This window comes from Melanotaenia boesemani, chromosome 12 (assembly GCF_017639745.1).
Source record: "Melanotaenia boesemani isolate fMelBoe1 chromosome 12, fMelBoe1.pri, whole genome shotgun sequence".
NCBI lineage: Eukaryota > Metazoa > Chordata > Actinopteri > Atheriniformes > Melanotaeniidae > Melanotaenia > Melanotaenia boesemani.
In genome coordinates this window covers 36,717,442-36,731,465 of record NC_055693.1, presented here as the reverse complement: position 1 = coordinate 36,731,465, position 14,024 = coordinate 36,717,442, and the positions used below count along the sequence as shown (strand labels likewise).

At 44.4% G+C, this 14,024-nt stretch overlaps 1 protein-coding gene across 1 annotated transcript in view; it reads left to right on the top strand.

The window, feature by feature from the left end:
- Positions 1-14,024, top strand: part of LOC121650879 (inactive dipeptidyl peptidase 10-like) — a 282,313-nt gene that overhangs the window by 203,065 nt on the left and 65,224 nt on the right. Inside the window, exons 10-11 of the mRNA XM_042002663.1 lie at positions 2,760-2,857; positions 5,965-6,088. Of these exons, the coding sequence (XP_041858597.1) occupies positions 2,760-2,857; positions 5,965-6,088 (222 nt within the window). The remainder of the gene's footprint in view (positions 1-2,759; positions 2,858-5,964; positions 6,089-14,024) is intronic.

The following is a 14,024-nucleotide window of genomic DNA, read 5'->3' as shown; positions in this document are numbered from 1 at the left end:
AGCTGGGTGTCGTCTGCGTAGGAGTGGAAGTTGATATTATATTTATGGAAAATGTAGCCAAGGGGGAGCAGATAAGTGATGAACAGAAGGGGCCCAGGACTGATCCCTGGGGTACACCGACCGAGACGGGGAGGGACTCTGAAATGTGGACCTTGAGTTGAATAAACTGTGTGCGGTTGGAGAGATACAAGGAAACCCAAGTGAAAGGAGTATGAGAAACACCAAGGGTTGCCAGTCTGTTTAGGAGGATGCTGTGTGAGATGGTGTCAAATGCTGCGCTGAGATCTAAGAGGATGAGGATTGTGAGAAGACCGGAGTCAGCTGCCATCAGCAGGTCGTTGGTGGTTTTTAACAGAGCAGATTCTGTGCTGTGAAAAGGACGGATGAAAGACTGGAATTGTTCGTAAAGGTTATTATTAGTGAGATGTTTGTGGAGCTGAGAGGCGACAACCTTTTCCAGAATTGTGGAGAGGAAGGGAAGATTAGAAATGGGATGAAGGTTATTGAAGTCAGACGGATCAGCACCAGGTTTTTTGATGATCGGAGTGACAGCAGCAGTCTTGAAGGCTAGTGGAACATATCCGGTGGTGAGGGAGGAATGAATGACGGCAGTGATGTGAGGAACCACTGAAGGGAGACAAGCTTTGACTAGGACTGTAGGAAGAGGGTCGAGCAGGCAGGTGGAAGGTTTGGATTTCTGAATCAGTTCAGAGATATCAGATGGGGATAGAAGAGTGAAATCTGAGAACGGGTGTGGGATAGAAAGAAATGGAGGTAGAGGGTCTGTGATGGAAACAGCAGCTCCTCCAGTGGCAAGCTGTTGATGGATATTTGAGATTTTTGAGGTAAAGAAGGACAAAAGGGAATTGCAGAAGTCAGCTGAGTAAAGTTGAGGAGGGAACATGTCCGGAGGTTTTGTGATATTATTGAACAGTGAGAGATTTAGAATTTCCTTCATTAGAACAGATTAAACCTGAATAGTTTGTGGATTTTGCTGAAGCAATACAGTCCTTATATAGAAGAATGTGGCTATTGTACGTGTCCTTATGAATGGGTCCAGTTTTCTTGGAAAGGTGTTCAAGCCGGCGTCCTTCGGGTTTAAGTTGGCACAGGGCAGGAATGAACCATGGAGCAGAGCGGGAGAAGGAAACGTATCTGTGTTTCAGTGGAGCGAAGATGTTTAGAAGGTTGTTGAGGTTATCACTGTATTGAGAAACTAAATTATCAGGAGTGGAAAAATTGCAAGGAGTGGGGAGGATATTTATGGCAGAAGACAGTGTGTCGAGATTGATATCCTTGATTTTCCTGAAGGAAATGAAACGGGAAGGGTGGGGTTTATAAAGAGACACACTTATTTTGAAGGAGATTAATTTATGATCAGAGAAGGGAATGTGATGGGCTATAGAATCTATAGGAATTACACCAGAGCAGCAAACCAAATCCAGAATATGATTTTTGGAGTGAGTAGAGAAATGTATGTATTGTTGTAGTTCAAAACTGTTTCGACAGGTTCCAAAGTCTCTGGAAAGAGGATTATTGTCCTTGTTCATATGAATGTTGAAGTCACCAATTATCATCGTATTTGGAGAGAGTGAGGATAGATGGGCCAGAAGAGCAGCAAAGTCATTCAAAAAGTCCTTATTAGGTTTAGGTGGTCGGTACACAATACATAGATTAATGGGAGTTGTGAGGCCATGTATTCAAATGAATTAAGCACCAGAGCCTCAAGTGGCTTTACTCTCCACTGCTGGCGGTGAATCATTGCGAGACCACCCCCCCTACCGGAGCCGCAAGGTTTACACATGGAGCTGATGCGTTGAAATGAATAAAGTCACTGGGCTGTTGCCACGTTTCAGTTAAACAGAGAAAATCCAACTTACAGTCCGAGATGAGATCCTGGATGAGATCCCCCTTGTTCGTAAGAGAATGGATGTTGAACAGACCGAAGTTGAGTGTGGTGACGGGTTAGCCGACCTGGCCAGGCGGGCTAACAAAGCATGATCAGCGGCATGGCAAATCCTCAGATTACCGGGATTCACCCTGCACCAACGGAGTCGAGGAGAAGAGGAACGGCAGGGTTGCCCCACAAAGCCAGCAGAAGGAACAAGGCAGACCGCAGGAGGATCCAGAGAATGTCAGGGCACCACGTATGATCCAGATCCCAGTTGGAAAAATGATTAGAAGCGAGCCAGGGATGCCTTCAGCCTCACCAGATGACCACTGCGTTTGCCGCGTTTGCGGGGGCGTTTCTGCCGTAGGAGGATGCCCAACGCCCTGAACAGGTAAGCCGGAATGCCCGATAGCAACGGGGGGAGAGTTGTACGATGGCTATAGCAGAACGTTGATGAAACTCCAGCATTGTACTGAAGTTCCAGAAGAAATTGACGATCATACATCAGCAGAGATTCCGAAAGCAGCGAGCCCAGGCATAAAATCAGCAAAAACACAAACCAAAGGGAGAGCAACAGACGAGCAGCCACGTACACCAGCACCATCTTTTGTGCTGTTACTACCTTTTAAGATGTTTCCTTTATTCTCTAATCCAATCAGCTTTCTTTCTTGTGTCTGTTCAACCAACACAATAATTACATAACTCTATGCAAGTAGAAAGTTTATGTCGAATTGCTCTAAATTAATTATTTATTCACTTTAAATTTGCAGTACCTTTAAAAGTCAGCATCCATTTTAGATTTTTTTACATGAGGGATTTTCTGCTAAAACTCTGAATCCCTGAAAACCCTGAGTGTTTCTCCTCTCAGGCCGGCCAAGCCAACCCAACGGTGAAGCTCTACGTTGTCAACCTATATGGACCAACCCACACCCTGGAGCTCATGCCTCCAGACACGCTGAAACTACGGTGAGAAGGGATGCATGTTGTCTGTCAAACAGCTCCTTTGGCATTCAGCTTAAGGCTTTCTGCGACTTGCCTGCACTGCAACTGCTGGAGCATAAATGCAAACACAAGTTATAGCTGTAAATTCTGAAATGATGTAATTCTGTCAGCTAGTGAGATACGTGTATGAACGTATCTCTGCTTCCTGTTCGTTAGTACACCTGGTTTGATTTGCTCATTCACTTCACCTTTTCCTCATTAGTCTTTCTGTATATATACCCCTTGCTTTCTTTTTCACCTTGACAGTTCATTGTACTCTTAATGTCATGTTTTGTTCCGTGTCACAAACGTGTTTGCCCGGGTTCGTGGTAATTATCATTAAACCTTGTTCCTGCACTGGTCTGCCTCTTGCCTCGTAAGCATGCACCTGGGTCCTTTTATCCAAGAAATAACTGGTGACAGATAAAATTAGCCGCCCATGGACCCAGCAGGCTGTCCATGCATCACCTCCACAAAACAGGTGAGCATGCTAATGGAACATGAGGTGCAACACAAGCGGCAACAAAAGCTGCAGCTGAAGTGGCAACACAAGCAGAAAACCAAATTAAAACACATGCTGCAACACCATCTGTAACACAAGGTAACACAGTTTATTTGTGCAACATATTTCATGTACAGGACAATTCAAAGTGCTTTACATAAAACAAAAGCATTACAGATATTAAGAAATAGTAAAAGGCAGCAGCACATAGCAAAAATCACAATAAAATAATAAATTACATTAAAATGATTGAAAGCAAGATGAGATAAAGTTAACATGCAGATTTCATGCATAGACATGAGAAAAGAAATGTTTTTAACCTGGATTTCAAAATGTCTACATTTGGTGAAAGTTTAATCTCCACTGGCAGTTTGTTCCACTTGTTTGCAGCATAACAGCTAAATGCTGCTTCTCCATGTTTTGTCTGGACTCTGGTCTGGACTAGTTGACCAGAGTCTTTGGATCTAAGAGCTCTGCTAGGTTTATATTCTCTGAACATATCACAGATGGATTCTGGGCCTAAACCGTTCTGGGATTTGTAAGCAATCAGAAGGGGTTTAAAATCTATTCTGTGACTGACTGGAAGCCAGTGTAAAGTGTAAAGAAGCCAGTGTTTCAAAACTGGTGTGATGTGTTCAGACCTCTTAGTCCTGGTAAAAACTCTAGCAGCAGTGTTTTGAATGAGCTGCAGATGTTTACTGGTCTGTTTAGGAAGTCCTGTTAAAGACCATTACAGTAATCCAGCCTATTGGAGATGAATGCATGGATGAGTTTCTCCTGGTCTTTCTGGGAGACTAAACTTTTAATCCTGTTGTTGTTTCTGAGCTGGTAAAAAGCTTCTTAGTGAAGCTTTGATGTGGCTGCTGAAAGTCAGATCTGAGTCTATCAACACTCCAAGGTTACGAACTTGGTTGGTGATTTTAAGAGCCCGAGTCTCCAATACAACTAGTAACAAAAGCGGCAAATCAAGCTGCAACACAATTAGCAACACAAGCTGCAACAAAAGCTGCAACACAAGTGGCAATACAAACTGCAATACATGCTGAAACACATGTTTAAACATCAGCTGCAACACAAGCTTGAACACACTCTGCAATTGCCAAGAGTAGTAAGAGAATTAGCAACACAGGATGCAACACACGCTCAAACACAAGCTGCAACACCGGCTTTAACTCAAGATTCAACATCAGCTGTAACACAAAGTGCAACACATTTAGCAACACAGGTAGCAACATAAGCGGCAACATTAGCAGAAACACAAGCTGCAAGACAGGCTACAACACCAGCTGGAAGACAAGTTGCAACACAATTAGCAACACATGCTGCAACAAAAGCTGCAACACAAACTGCAATACATGTTGCAACACATGCTTCAACATCAGCTGCAACACAAGTTGCAATACAATTAGCAATACAAGCTGTAACACAAACTGCAAGACAAGTGGCAACACAAGCTTGAACACATTCTGCAATTGTCATAAGTGGCAAGGGAAATAGTAACATGGGATGGAACATAATTAGCAACACAAACTGCAATACATGTTGCAACATCAGCTGCAACACAAGTGGCAAAACAAACTGCAACACTAGGTGCAACACAAGTGGCAACACAATTACCAACACAATCTGCAACACAGGCTGCAACACAAGCGGCAATACAATATTAGACACATACTGCAACACCAGCTGTAACACAAGTTGCAATACAAACCACAACACATGCTGCAACACAAGTGGCAACACAAGCTTGAACACATTCTGCAATTGCCACAAGTGGCAATGGAAGTAGTAACACAGGATACAACACAATTAGCAACACACGCTGCAACACAAGCGCCAACACAAGATTGAACACATACTGCAACAGCAGCTGTACCACAAGTTGCAAAACATACTGCAACAACAGCTTTAATACAAGTTGCAACACAATTAGCAATGCATGCTGCAACACAAGTGGCAACACAAGCTTGAACACGTTCTGCAATTGCCACAAGTGATAATGGATTTAGTAACACAGGATGCAAAATAATTAGCAACACAAGCTGCAACATAAACTACAACACCAGCTGTAACACAAGTTGCAACACATGCTGCAAGAACAGCTGTAATACAAGTTGCAACACTTAGCAAAACAACTACTACACAAGTGACAACAGAAGCTGCAACACAAAATGCAACACAAGCTGCAACATAAGCTGCAACACAAGTTGCAACGTAATTAGCAACACAAGCTGCAACACATGCTTCAACATCAGCTGTAACACAAGTTGCAGCACAATTAGCAACATACGCTGCAACACATCTTGCAATGTGAACACATCTTGCAATTGCCACAAGTGGTAATAGACTTAGCAACACAAGCTACAACATGTTGATGTCACTTTGTTTCTGCTTCATGTGGAAGTTGCTCAAGACATGTTGTGTTTCTAGACATGATGTTTCATGGAAAGTGATGATATTCAGGGATGTTTAGGATCCATCCATCATATTGTTTAATAGATTATTCGTGAAATGATGGAATGATGACACTTCAATGTGGGAATTATTAAAGGAATCTGCGTGACCACTGTGATTCCAACTTTCCCCACAGGGAGCATTATGTAACCATGGTGAAGTGGATCAGTAAGACCAGGACAGCAGTGAGGTGGCTGAACCGGGCCCAGAACATCTCCATCCTGACTGTGTGTGACACCACCACCGGAGCCTGTGTCACGGTCTGTATGTGGGTCTGCAGGGGAGAGGGATAATTAAAGATTTATTTGCCTTGTGTAGACTGTAACATTTTATTATTCCATGTGGGAGAATAAATCCTTCAGGGGTTTTACAGCTGGTAGTAGTGCTGAGCAATATATTGAGTACACTCGATGTATCCCGGGATGTTTTACGTATAGATACAATGTCTATATCGCAAACATTGAGTATAAACTATCACAGCAGCATTTTTAGCATCTACATGGGTTTTCTTTGTAGCCTGGTCAGAGTGAAGCTCACCATACACAGCATGAATCAGACGGCTCACCCCCCCTCCTATCCAGAAAACATGCTTGTTATTGTTTCAGTAGAGACCGGAAAAAGAGATAAGGCGTTTGAAGCTAGCTATAGTAGGGGTGTAAATCCGCAGTTTGATCACGATATTATGTTGATGTAATGATAGCGATTTGATGTTTGCTGATATTTCAACGGCAGTGTGTGTCGCCGCTGCTCACCGGTAAAATTTAAAATATAAATTAAAGCTGCAAGCAGCGATGAAGGCCCTCGCACCTCTGGCGCCGCTCGGGCCTATTGCACCGCCCTACCAGCCGGCAGCCTCCCTCCCCAAGCAAATTGGCTCTGGCCGGCAGCCGTACATCTCATTCGTCCCCCTTTTTTCTGCCTTGGGTGGTCATTGTCTCCCTCTGACCATCATCTCATACATCAATGGGCCCAATAATGACATCAGATGTGTTCGTGACCATGTTCTGACCAATATTGTGAAATAAATATAAAGAAAAGCATGGTTTTAATATCCGCAGATATCAACATGGCCAGTAGGTGGCGCTATAGTGTTTGATCATGTACTGACATGTTGAGATTGGGACTTTAATGACAACTGCCAAATATCACATCCTTTGGTCAACAGAGTCCAGAGTTAGAGCCACTTCCTGTTTGATGGCGAGGGACAGAATCCTCCCTGGCAGCCATTTTAATCATGATGGTGTAAGTAGATTGTGATATTTTTAATGATGAGGTCTCCAAGAACGATATTGATGAGTTTGATGATGTTTGTTAGGCTTTCAATGGTAAAACATGGGCTACTTCCTGTTTCCAGGGGGCGGGGCTATGGCGTTGACAACATCTGGACCTGTAGATGTGGAAAGCATGGAAATGACATCGTACGTGGCCATTTTGGTTAAGATAGGTTGTTTTATATGTAAGTTATATCAGTTTCGTCTCTCATGGCGAGATATCAAAGTTTGAGGCCACGCCCCCGCCATGCCCTTTCTCCTTTGAGAAAGTTTTGGATAACTTTTGATCACATATGCCTCTGGAAGCTTCAGAGTGATTTTGAGGTAAATAGGATAAAATCTGTAGGAGGAGTTCGTTCAAATGCAATGGCAAGAAACAGGCCAAAATGACCCTGAAAATGACACGTTTTCCAAAATGGCCGACTTCCTGTTGAAATTAGCCTATAGGTCTAATGGACAGTTTTGTGCATCCTGACATAGTAAATCAATGTGGTTAATTTCATGCATGTCAGTCCACGTAGGGGGCGGGGCTGGTTCATCAAAATATTGTAGGGGGCGCTATAGAGCCACTATGTCACTATTCCAGCATATGTCAATTTGGCTCAGTTCCACGTCTGAATACGATCGTTCCTGCCGAGTTTGGTGGAGATCGATGGTACACCGGGTGAGTTACAAGTACTTCCTGTTTGGTGGCGTCGGACCAATATTCGCCATGGTTACGTTTGGCGAAGGAACTTGAGATTTTTGTTGTAGTATCATGAAAGGGTTTGACCTGTTGTGAAGCACTTTCAAGTGTCTGGGGTTCATGCCTGAGGAGAAGGACCACGACAACTGCAAAAAAGCACTTCCTGTCGAAAGTGGGCGGGGCTTAGGGCTAGACCGGAAGTGGTCATATAGGTCTGTTCGGCACCGGACCATGACTAAACCCTGTAAGTTTGATGGTGATTGGGTGAAAAATGAGGGAGTTATACTGATTTATGATGTCATGGCGTCTTATCAAAATTCGCCATGGCGCCACGGTCTTGCGATGCAGCGTAGAGCAACAGTCTTCACCGGATATCATCCCCAACTTGTTTTCAGGTGTCTGATGCAGTTTGACCCCGGTTGTGTTCAAAACGTCAGAGAAGTGGGTCTTCGAGTAAAAAACATGACTTCCTGTCGCCAGGGGGCGTGGCCTATTCATAATCCAATAATGACCATGTAGATGTGTTGAGGATGGGACTAGTATCATACGTGGCCATTTTGGTTCAGAAATGTTGTTTTATGTGGGAGTTATTTCAATTTCATCTTTCATGGCGAGACATCAAACTTTGAGGCCACGCCCCCTGTACGCCGTTACTCCTTTGAGAGAGTTTTGCATAACTTTTGATCACACATGCCTTCTGAACATGCTGAGCCATTTTGGTGTCAATCCGATAATATCTCTAGGAGGAGTTCGTTCAAATGCGAGGTCAGTAAAACGCCAAAATGGCGACTTTGACCCAAAATGGCCGACTTCCTGTTTTATTTAGACCTATACTATAATTTCTTTTTTTGTTCCCCCCACCATGTGGAACATGTGTACAAAGTTTCATGAAGATTGCTAACTTGCAATGGAGGGGCATCACAAATAGGTGGCGCTCTCGTTCAGTTTTGCCTGAACAGTCCCGAGCACCCCAAATTATTAAATTTTTCGCATTCCAATGGGGGGGTAGGCAAAATTTGGTGAGTTTTGGAGCATGTTGAGACCCCCAAAAATGGCAAAATGTAGGCTGAAGAATAATAATAATAATTAAAGCTGCAAGCAGCGATGAAGGCCCTCGCACCTCTGGCGCCGCTCCGGCCTATTGCACCGCCCCCTCGGCCTGCAACCTCCCTCCCCAAGCAAGCTCGCTCTGGCTGGCAGCCGTACGCTCAGTCGTCCCCATGTTTCTGCCTCGTGTGGTCATTGTCTCTCTCTGACCATCATCTCATACATCAATGGGCCTAATAATGACATCAGAAGTGGTGATGACCTTGTTCTGACCAATAGTGTGAAACAAATCCAAACAAAATCATGCTTTTAAGATCTGCAGATATCAACATGGCCAGTAGGTGGAGCTATAGTGTTTGATCTTGTACTAACATGTTGAGGTTCGGACTTTAATGACAACTGCCAAGTATCACGTCATTGGGTCAACCGAGTCCAGAGTTATAGCCACTTCCTGTTTGATGGCGAGGGACAGAAACCTCACAGGCAGCCATTTTATTCATGATGGTGTAAGCAGTTTGTTATATTGTGAGTCATGTGTTCATCAAGGATAATATTGATGAGTTTGAGTAGGTGTGTAGGGTTTTCAATGGGAAAAAAGGGGTACTTCCTGTTTCCAGGGGGCGGGGCTATGGCGTTGAAAACATCAGGACATGAAGAGGCTTTTTGGTTTGTACTGGCATGTTATATAAATATGCCACATTTCATGAATGTCAGTCAAAGCAGTGGTTGGAGCTGATAGAATAAATAATTATAGGGGGCGCTATAGAGCCACATAACCAGCATATGTCTATTTAAATCAGTTCCAGGCCTGACCACTGTCCTTCCTGCCGAGTTTGGTGGAGATCGGGAGTACTATGGGTCAGTTGCAAATACTTCCTGTTTCATGGCGATGAACGCCATTCGCCATGGTTTTGCTTGAGGAAGGAACTTGAGGATTGTTTTCGGTAGTATCACGAAAGAGTTTGACCTGATCTGAAGCACTTTTGAGTGTGTGGAGTTCATTCCTGAGGAGAGGGACCCCAGTGTCTGAAAAAGACACTTCCTGTTGAAAGTGGGCGGGGCTTAGACCAAGACCAGAAGTAGTTCAATGTATCTGTTCAGGAACAGACCCTGAGTAATTACTGTGAGTGTGATGGTGATTGGATGAAAATTGAGGGATTTATACTGATTAATGATGTCATGGCATTTTATCCAAGTTTGTCATGACGCCACCGTCTGGCCATGCAGCGTTGAGCAATGTCCAGGTGACAACATCTGGACATGTAGATGTGGTCAGCATGGAAATGACATCAAACGGGGCCATTTTGGTCAAGATAGGTTGTTTTATATGTAAGTTATGTCAGTTTCGTCTCTCATGGCGAGATATCAAAGTTTGAGGCCACGCCCCCGCCATGCCCTTTCTCCTTTGAGAAAGTTTTGCATAACTTTTGATCACACATGCCTCTGGAAGCTTCAGAGTGATTTTGAGGTAAATACGATAAAGTCTGTAGGAGGAGTTCGTTCAAATGCAATGGCAAGAAACAGGGCAAAATGACGCTGAAAATGACACGTTTTACAAAATGGCCGACTTCCTGTTGAAATTAGCCTATAGGTCTAATGGACAGTTTTGTGCATCCTGGCATAGTAAATCAATGTGGTGAATTTCATGCATGTCGGTCGACGTAGGGGGCGGGGCTGGTTGATCAAAATATTGTAGGGGGCGCTAGAGAGCCACTATGTCACTATTCCAGCATATGTCAATTTGGCTCAGTTCCACATCTGAATACGATCCTTCCTGCCGAGTTTGGTGGAGATCGATGGTACACCGGGTGAGTTACAAGTGCTTCCTGTTTGATGGCGTCGGACCAAGATTCGCCATGGTTACGTTTGGCGAAGGAACTTGAGATTTTTGTTGTAGTATCATGAAAGGGTTTGACCTGTTGTGAAGCACTTTCAAGTGTCTGGGGTTCATGCCTGAGGAGAAGGACCACGGCAACTGCAAAAAAGCACTTCCTGTTGAAAGTGGGCGGGGCTTAGGGCTAGACCGGAAGTGATCATATGGGTGTGTTCGGGACCGGACCATGACTAAGCCCTGTGAGTTTGATGGTGATTGGGTGAAAAATGAGGGAGTTATAGTGATTGATGATGTCATGGCGTGTTATCGAAGTTCGCCATGGCGCCACGGTCTGGCCTTGCAGCGTAGAGCAACAGTCTTCACCGGATATCATCCCCAACTTGTTTTCAGGTGTCTGATGCAGTTTGACCCCGGTTGTGTTCAAAACGTCAGAGAAGTCGGTCTTCGAGTAAAAAACAGGACTTCCTGTCGCCAGGGGGCGTGGCCTATTTATAATTCAATAATGACCACGTAGATGTGTTGAGCATGGGACTAGTATCATACGAGGCCATTTTGGGTCAGAAAAGTTGTTTTATGTGGGAGTTATGACAATTTCGTCTTTCATGGCGAGACATCAAACTTTGAGGCCACGCCCCCTGTACGCCCTTACTCCTTTGAGAAAGTTTTGGATAACTTTTGATCACACATGCCTTCTGAACATCCTCAGCCATTTTGGAGTCAATCCGATAATATCTCTAGGAGGAGTTCGTTCAAATGCGAGGTCAGTAAAACGCCAAAATGGCGACTTTGACCCAAAATGGCCGACTTCCTGTTTTATTTAGACCTATACTATAATTTCTTTTTTTGTTCCCCCCACCATGTGGAACATGTGCACAAAGTTTCATGAAGATTGCTAACTTGCAATGGAGGGGCATCACAAATAGGTGGCGCTCTGGTTCAGTTTTGCCTGAACAGTCCCGAGCACCCCAAATTGTTAAATTTTTCGCATTCCAATGGGGGGGTAGGCAAAATTTGGTGAGTTTTCGAGCATGTTCAGGCCCCCAAAAATGCGATTCATTGTGCGAAATAAAAATAATAATAAACGCTTGCATTACAATAGGCCTTCGCACCGCCTTCGGTGCTCGGGCCTAATTAAAGCTGCAAGCAGCGATGAAGGCCCTCGCACCTCTGGCGCCGCTCTGGCCTATTGCACCGCCCCCTCGGCCTGCAACCTCCCTCCCCAAGCAAGCTCGCTCTGGCTGGCAGTCGTACGCTCAGTCGTCCCCATGTTTCTGCCTCGTGTGGTCATTGTCTCTCTCTGACCATCATCTCATACATCAATGGGCCTAATAATGACATCAGAAGTGGTCATGACCTTGTTCTGACCAATAGTGTGAAACAAATCCAAACACAATCATGCTTTTAAGATCTGCAGATATCAACATGGCCAGTAGGTGGAGCTATAGTGTTTGATCTTGTACTAACATGTTGAGGTTCGGACTTTAATGACAACTGCCAAGTATCACGTCATTGGGTCAACCGAGTCCAGAGTTATAGCCACTTCCTGTTTGATGGCGAGGGACAGAAACCTCACAGGCAGCCATTTTATTCATGATGGTGTAAGCAGTTTGTTATATTGTGAGTCATGTGTTCATCAAGGATAATATTGATGAGTTTGAGTAGGTGTGTAGGGTTTTCAATGGGATAAAAGGGGTACTTCCTGTTTCCAGGGGGCGGGGCTATGGCGTTGAAAACATCAGGACATGAAGAGGCTTTTTGGTTTGTACTGGCATGTTATATAAATATGCCACATTTCATGAATGTCAGTCAAAGCAGTGGTTGGAGCTGATAGAATAAATAATTATAGGGGGCGCTATAGAGCCACATAACCAGCATATGTCTATTTAAATCAGTTCCAGGCCTGACCACTGTCCTTCCTGCCGAGTTTGGTGGAGATCGGAAGTACTATGGGTCAGTTGCAAATACTTCCTGTTTCATGGCGATGAACGCCATTCGCCATGGTTTTGCTTGAGGAAGGAACTTGAGGATTGTTTTCGGTAGTATCACGAAAGAGTTTGACCTGATCTGAAGCACTTTTGAGTGTGTGGAGTTTATTCCTGAGGAGAGGGACCCCAGTGTCTGAAAAAGACACTTCCTGTTGAAAGTGGGCGGGGCTTAGACCAAGACCAGAAGTAGTTCAATGTATCTGTTCAGGAACAGACCCTGAGTAATTACTGTGAGTGTGATGGTGATTGGATGAAAATTGAGGGATTTATACTGATTAATGATGTCATGGCGTTTTATCCAAGTTTGTCATGACGCCACCGTCTGGCCATGCAGCGTTGAGCAATGTCCAGGTGACAACATCTGGACATGTAGATGTGGTCAGCATGGAAATGACATCAAACGGGGCCATTTTGGTTAAGATAGGTTGTTTTATATGTAAGTTATGTCAGTTTCGTCTCTCATGGCGAGATATCAAAGTTTGAGGCCACGCCCCCGCCATGCCCTTTCTCCTTTGAGAAAGTTTTGCATAACTTTTGATCACACATGCCTCTGGAAGCTTCAGAGTGATTTTGAGGTAAATACGATATAATCTGTAGGAGGAGTTCGTTCAAATGCAATGGCAAGAAACAGGCCAAAATGACCCTGAAAATGACACGTTTTACAAAATGGCCGACTTCCTGTTGAAATTAGCAAAAAGGTGTAATGGACAGTTTTGTGCATCCTGGCATAGTAAATCAATGTGGTGAATTTCATGCATGTCGGTCCACGTAGGGGGCGAAGCTGGTTGATCAAAATATTGTAGGGGGCGCTATAGAGCCACTATGTCACTATTCCAGCATATGTCAATTTGGCTCAGTTCCATGTCTGAATACGATCCTTCCTGCCGAGTTTGGTGGAGATCGATGATACACCGGGTGAGTTACAAGTACTTCCTGTTTGATGGCGTCGGACCAAGATTCGCCATGGTTACGTTTGGCGAAGGAACTTGAGATTTTTATTGTAGTATCATGAAAGGGTTTGACCTGTTGTGAAGCACTTTCAAGTGTCTGGGGTTCATGCCTGAGGAGAAGGACCACGACAACTGCAAAAAAGCACTTCCTGTTGAAAGTGGGCGGGGCTTAGGGCTAGACCGGAAGTGGTCATATGGGTGTGTTCGGGACCGGACCATGACTAAGCCCTGTGAGTTTGATGGTGATTGGGTGAAAAATGAGGGAGTTATAGTGATTGATGATGTCATGGCGTCTTATCGAAGTTCGCCATGGCGCCACGGTCTTGCTTTGCAGCGTAGAGCAACAGTCTTCACCGGATATCATCCCCAACTTGTTTTCAGGTGTCTGATGCAGTTTGACCCCGGTTGTGTTCAGAACGTCAGA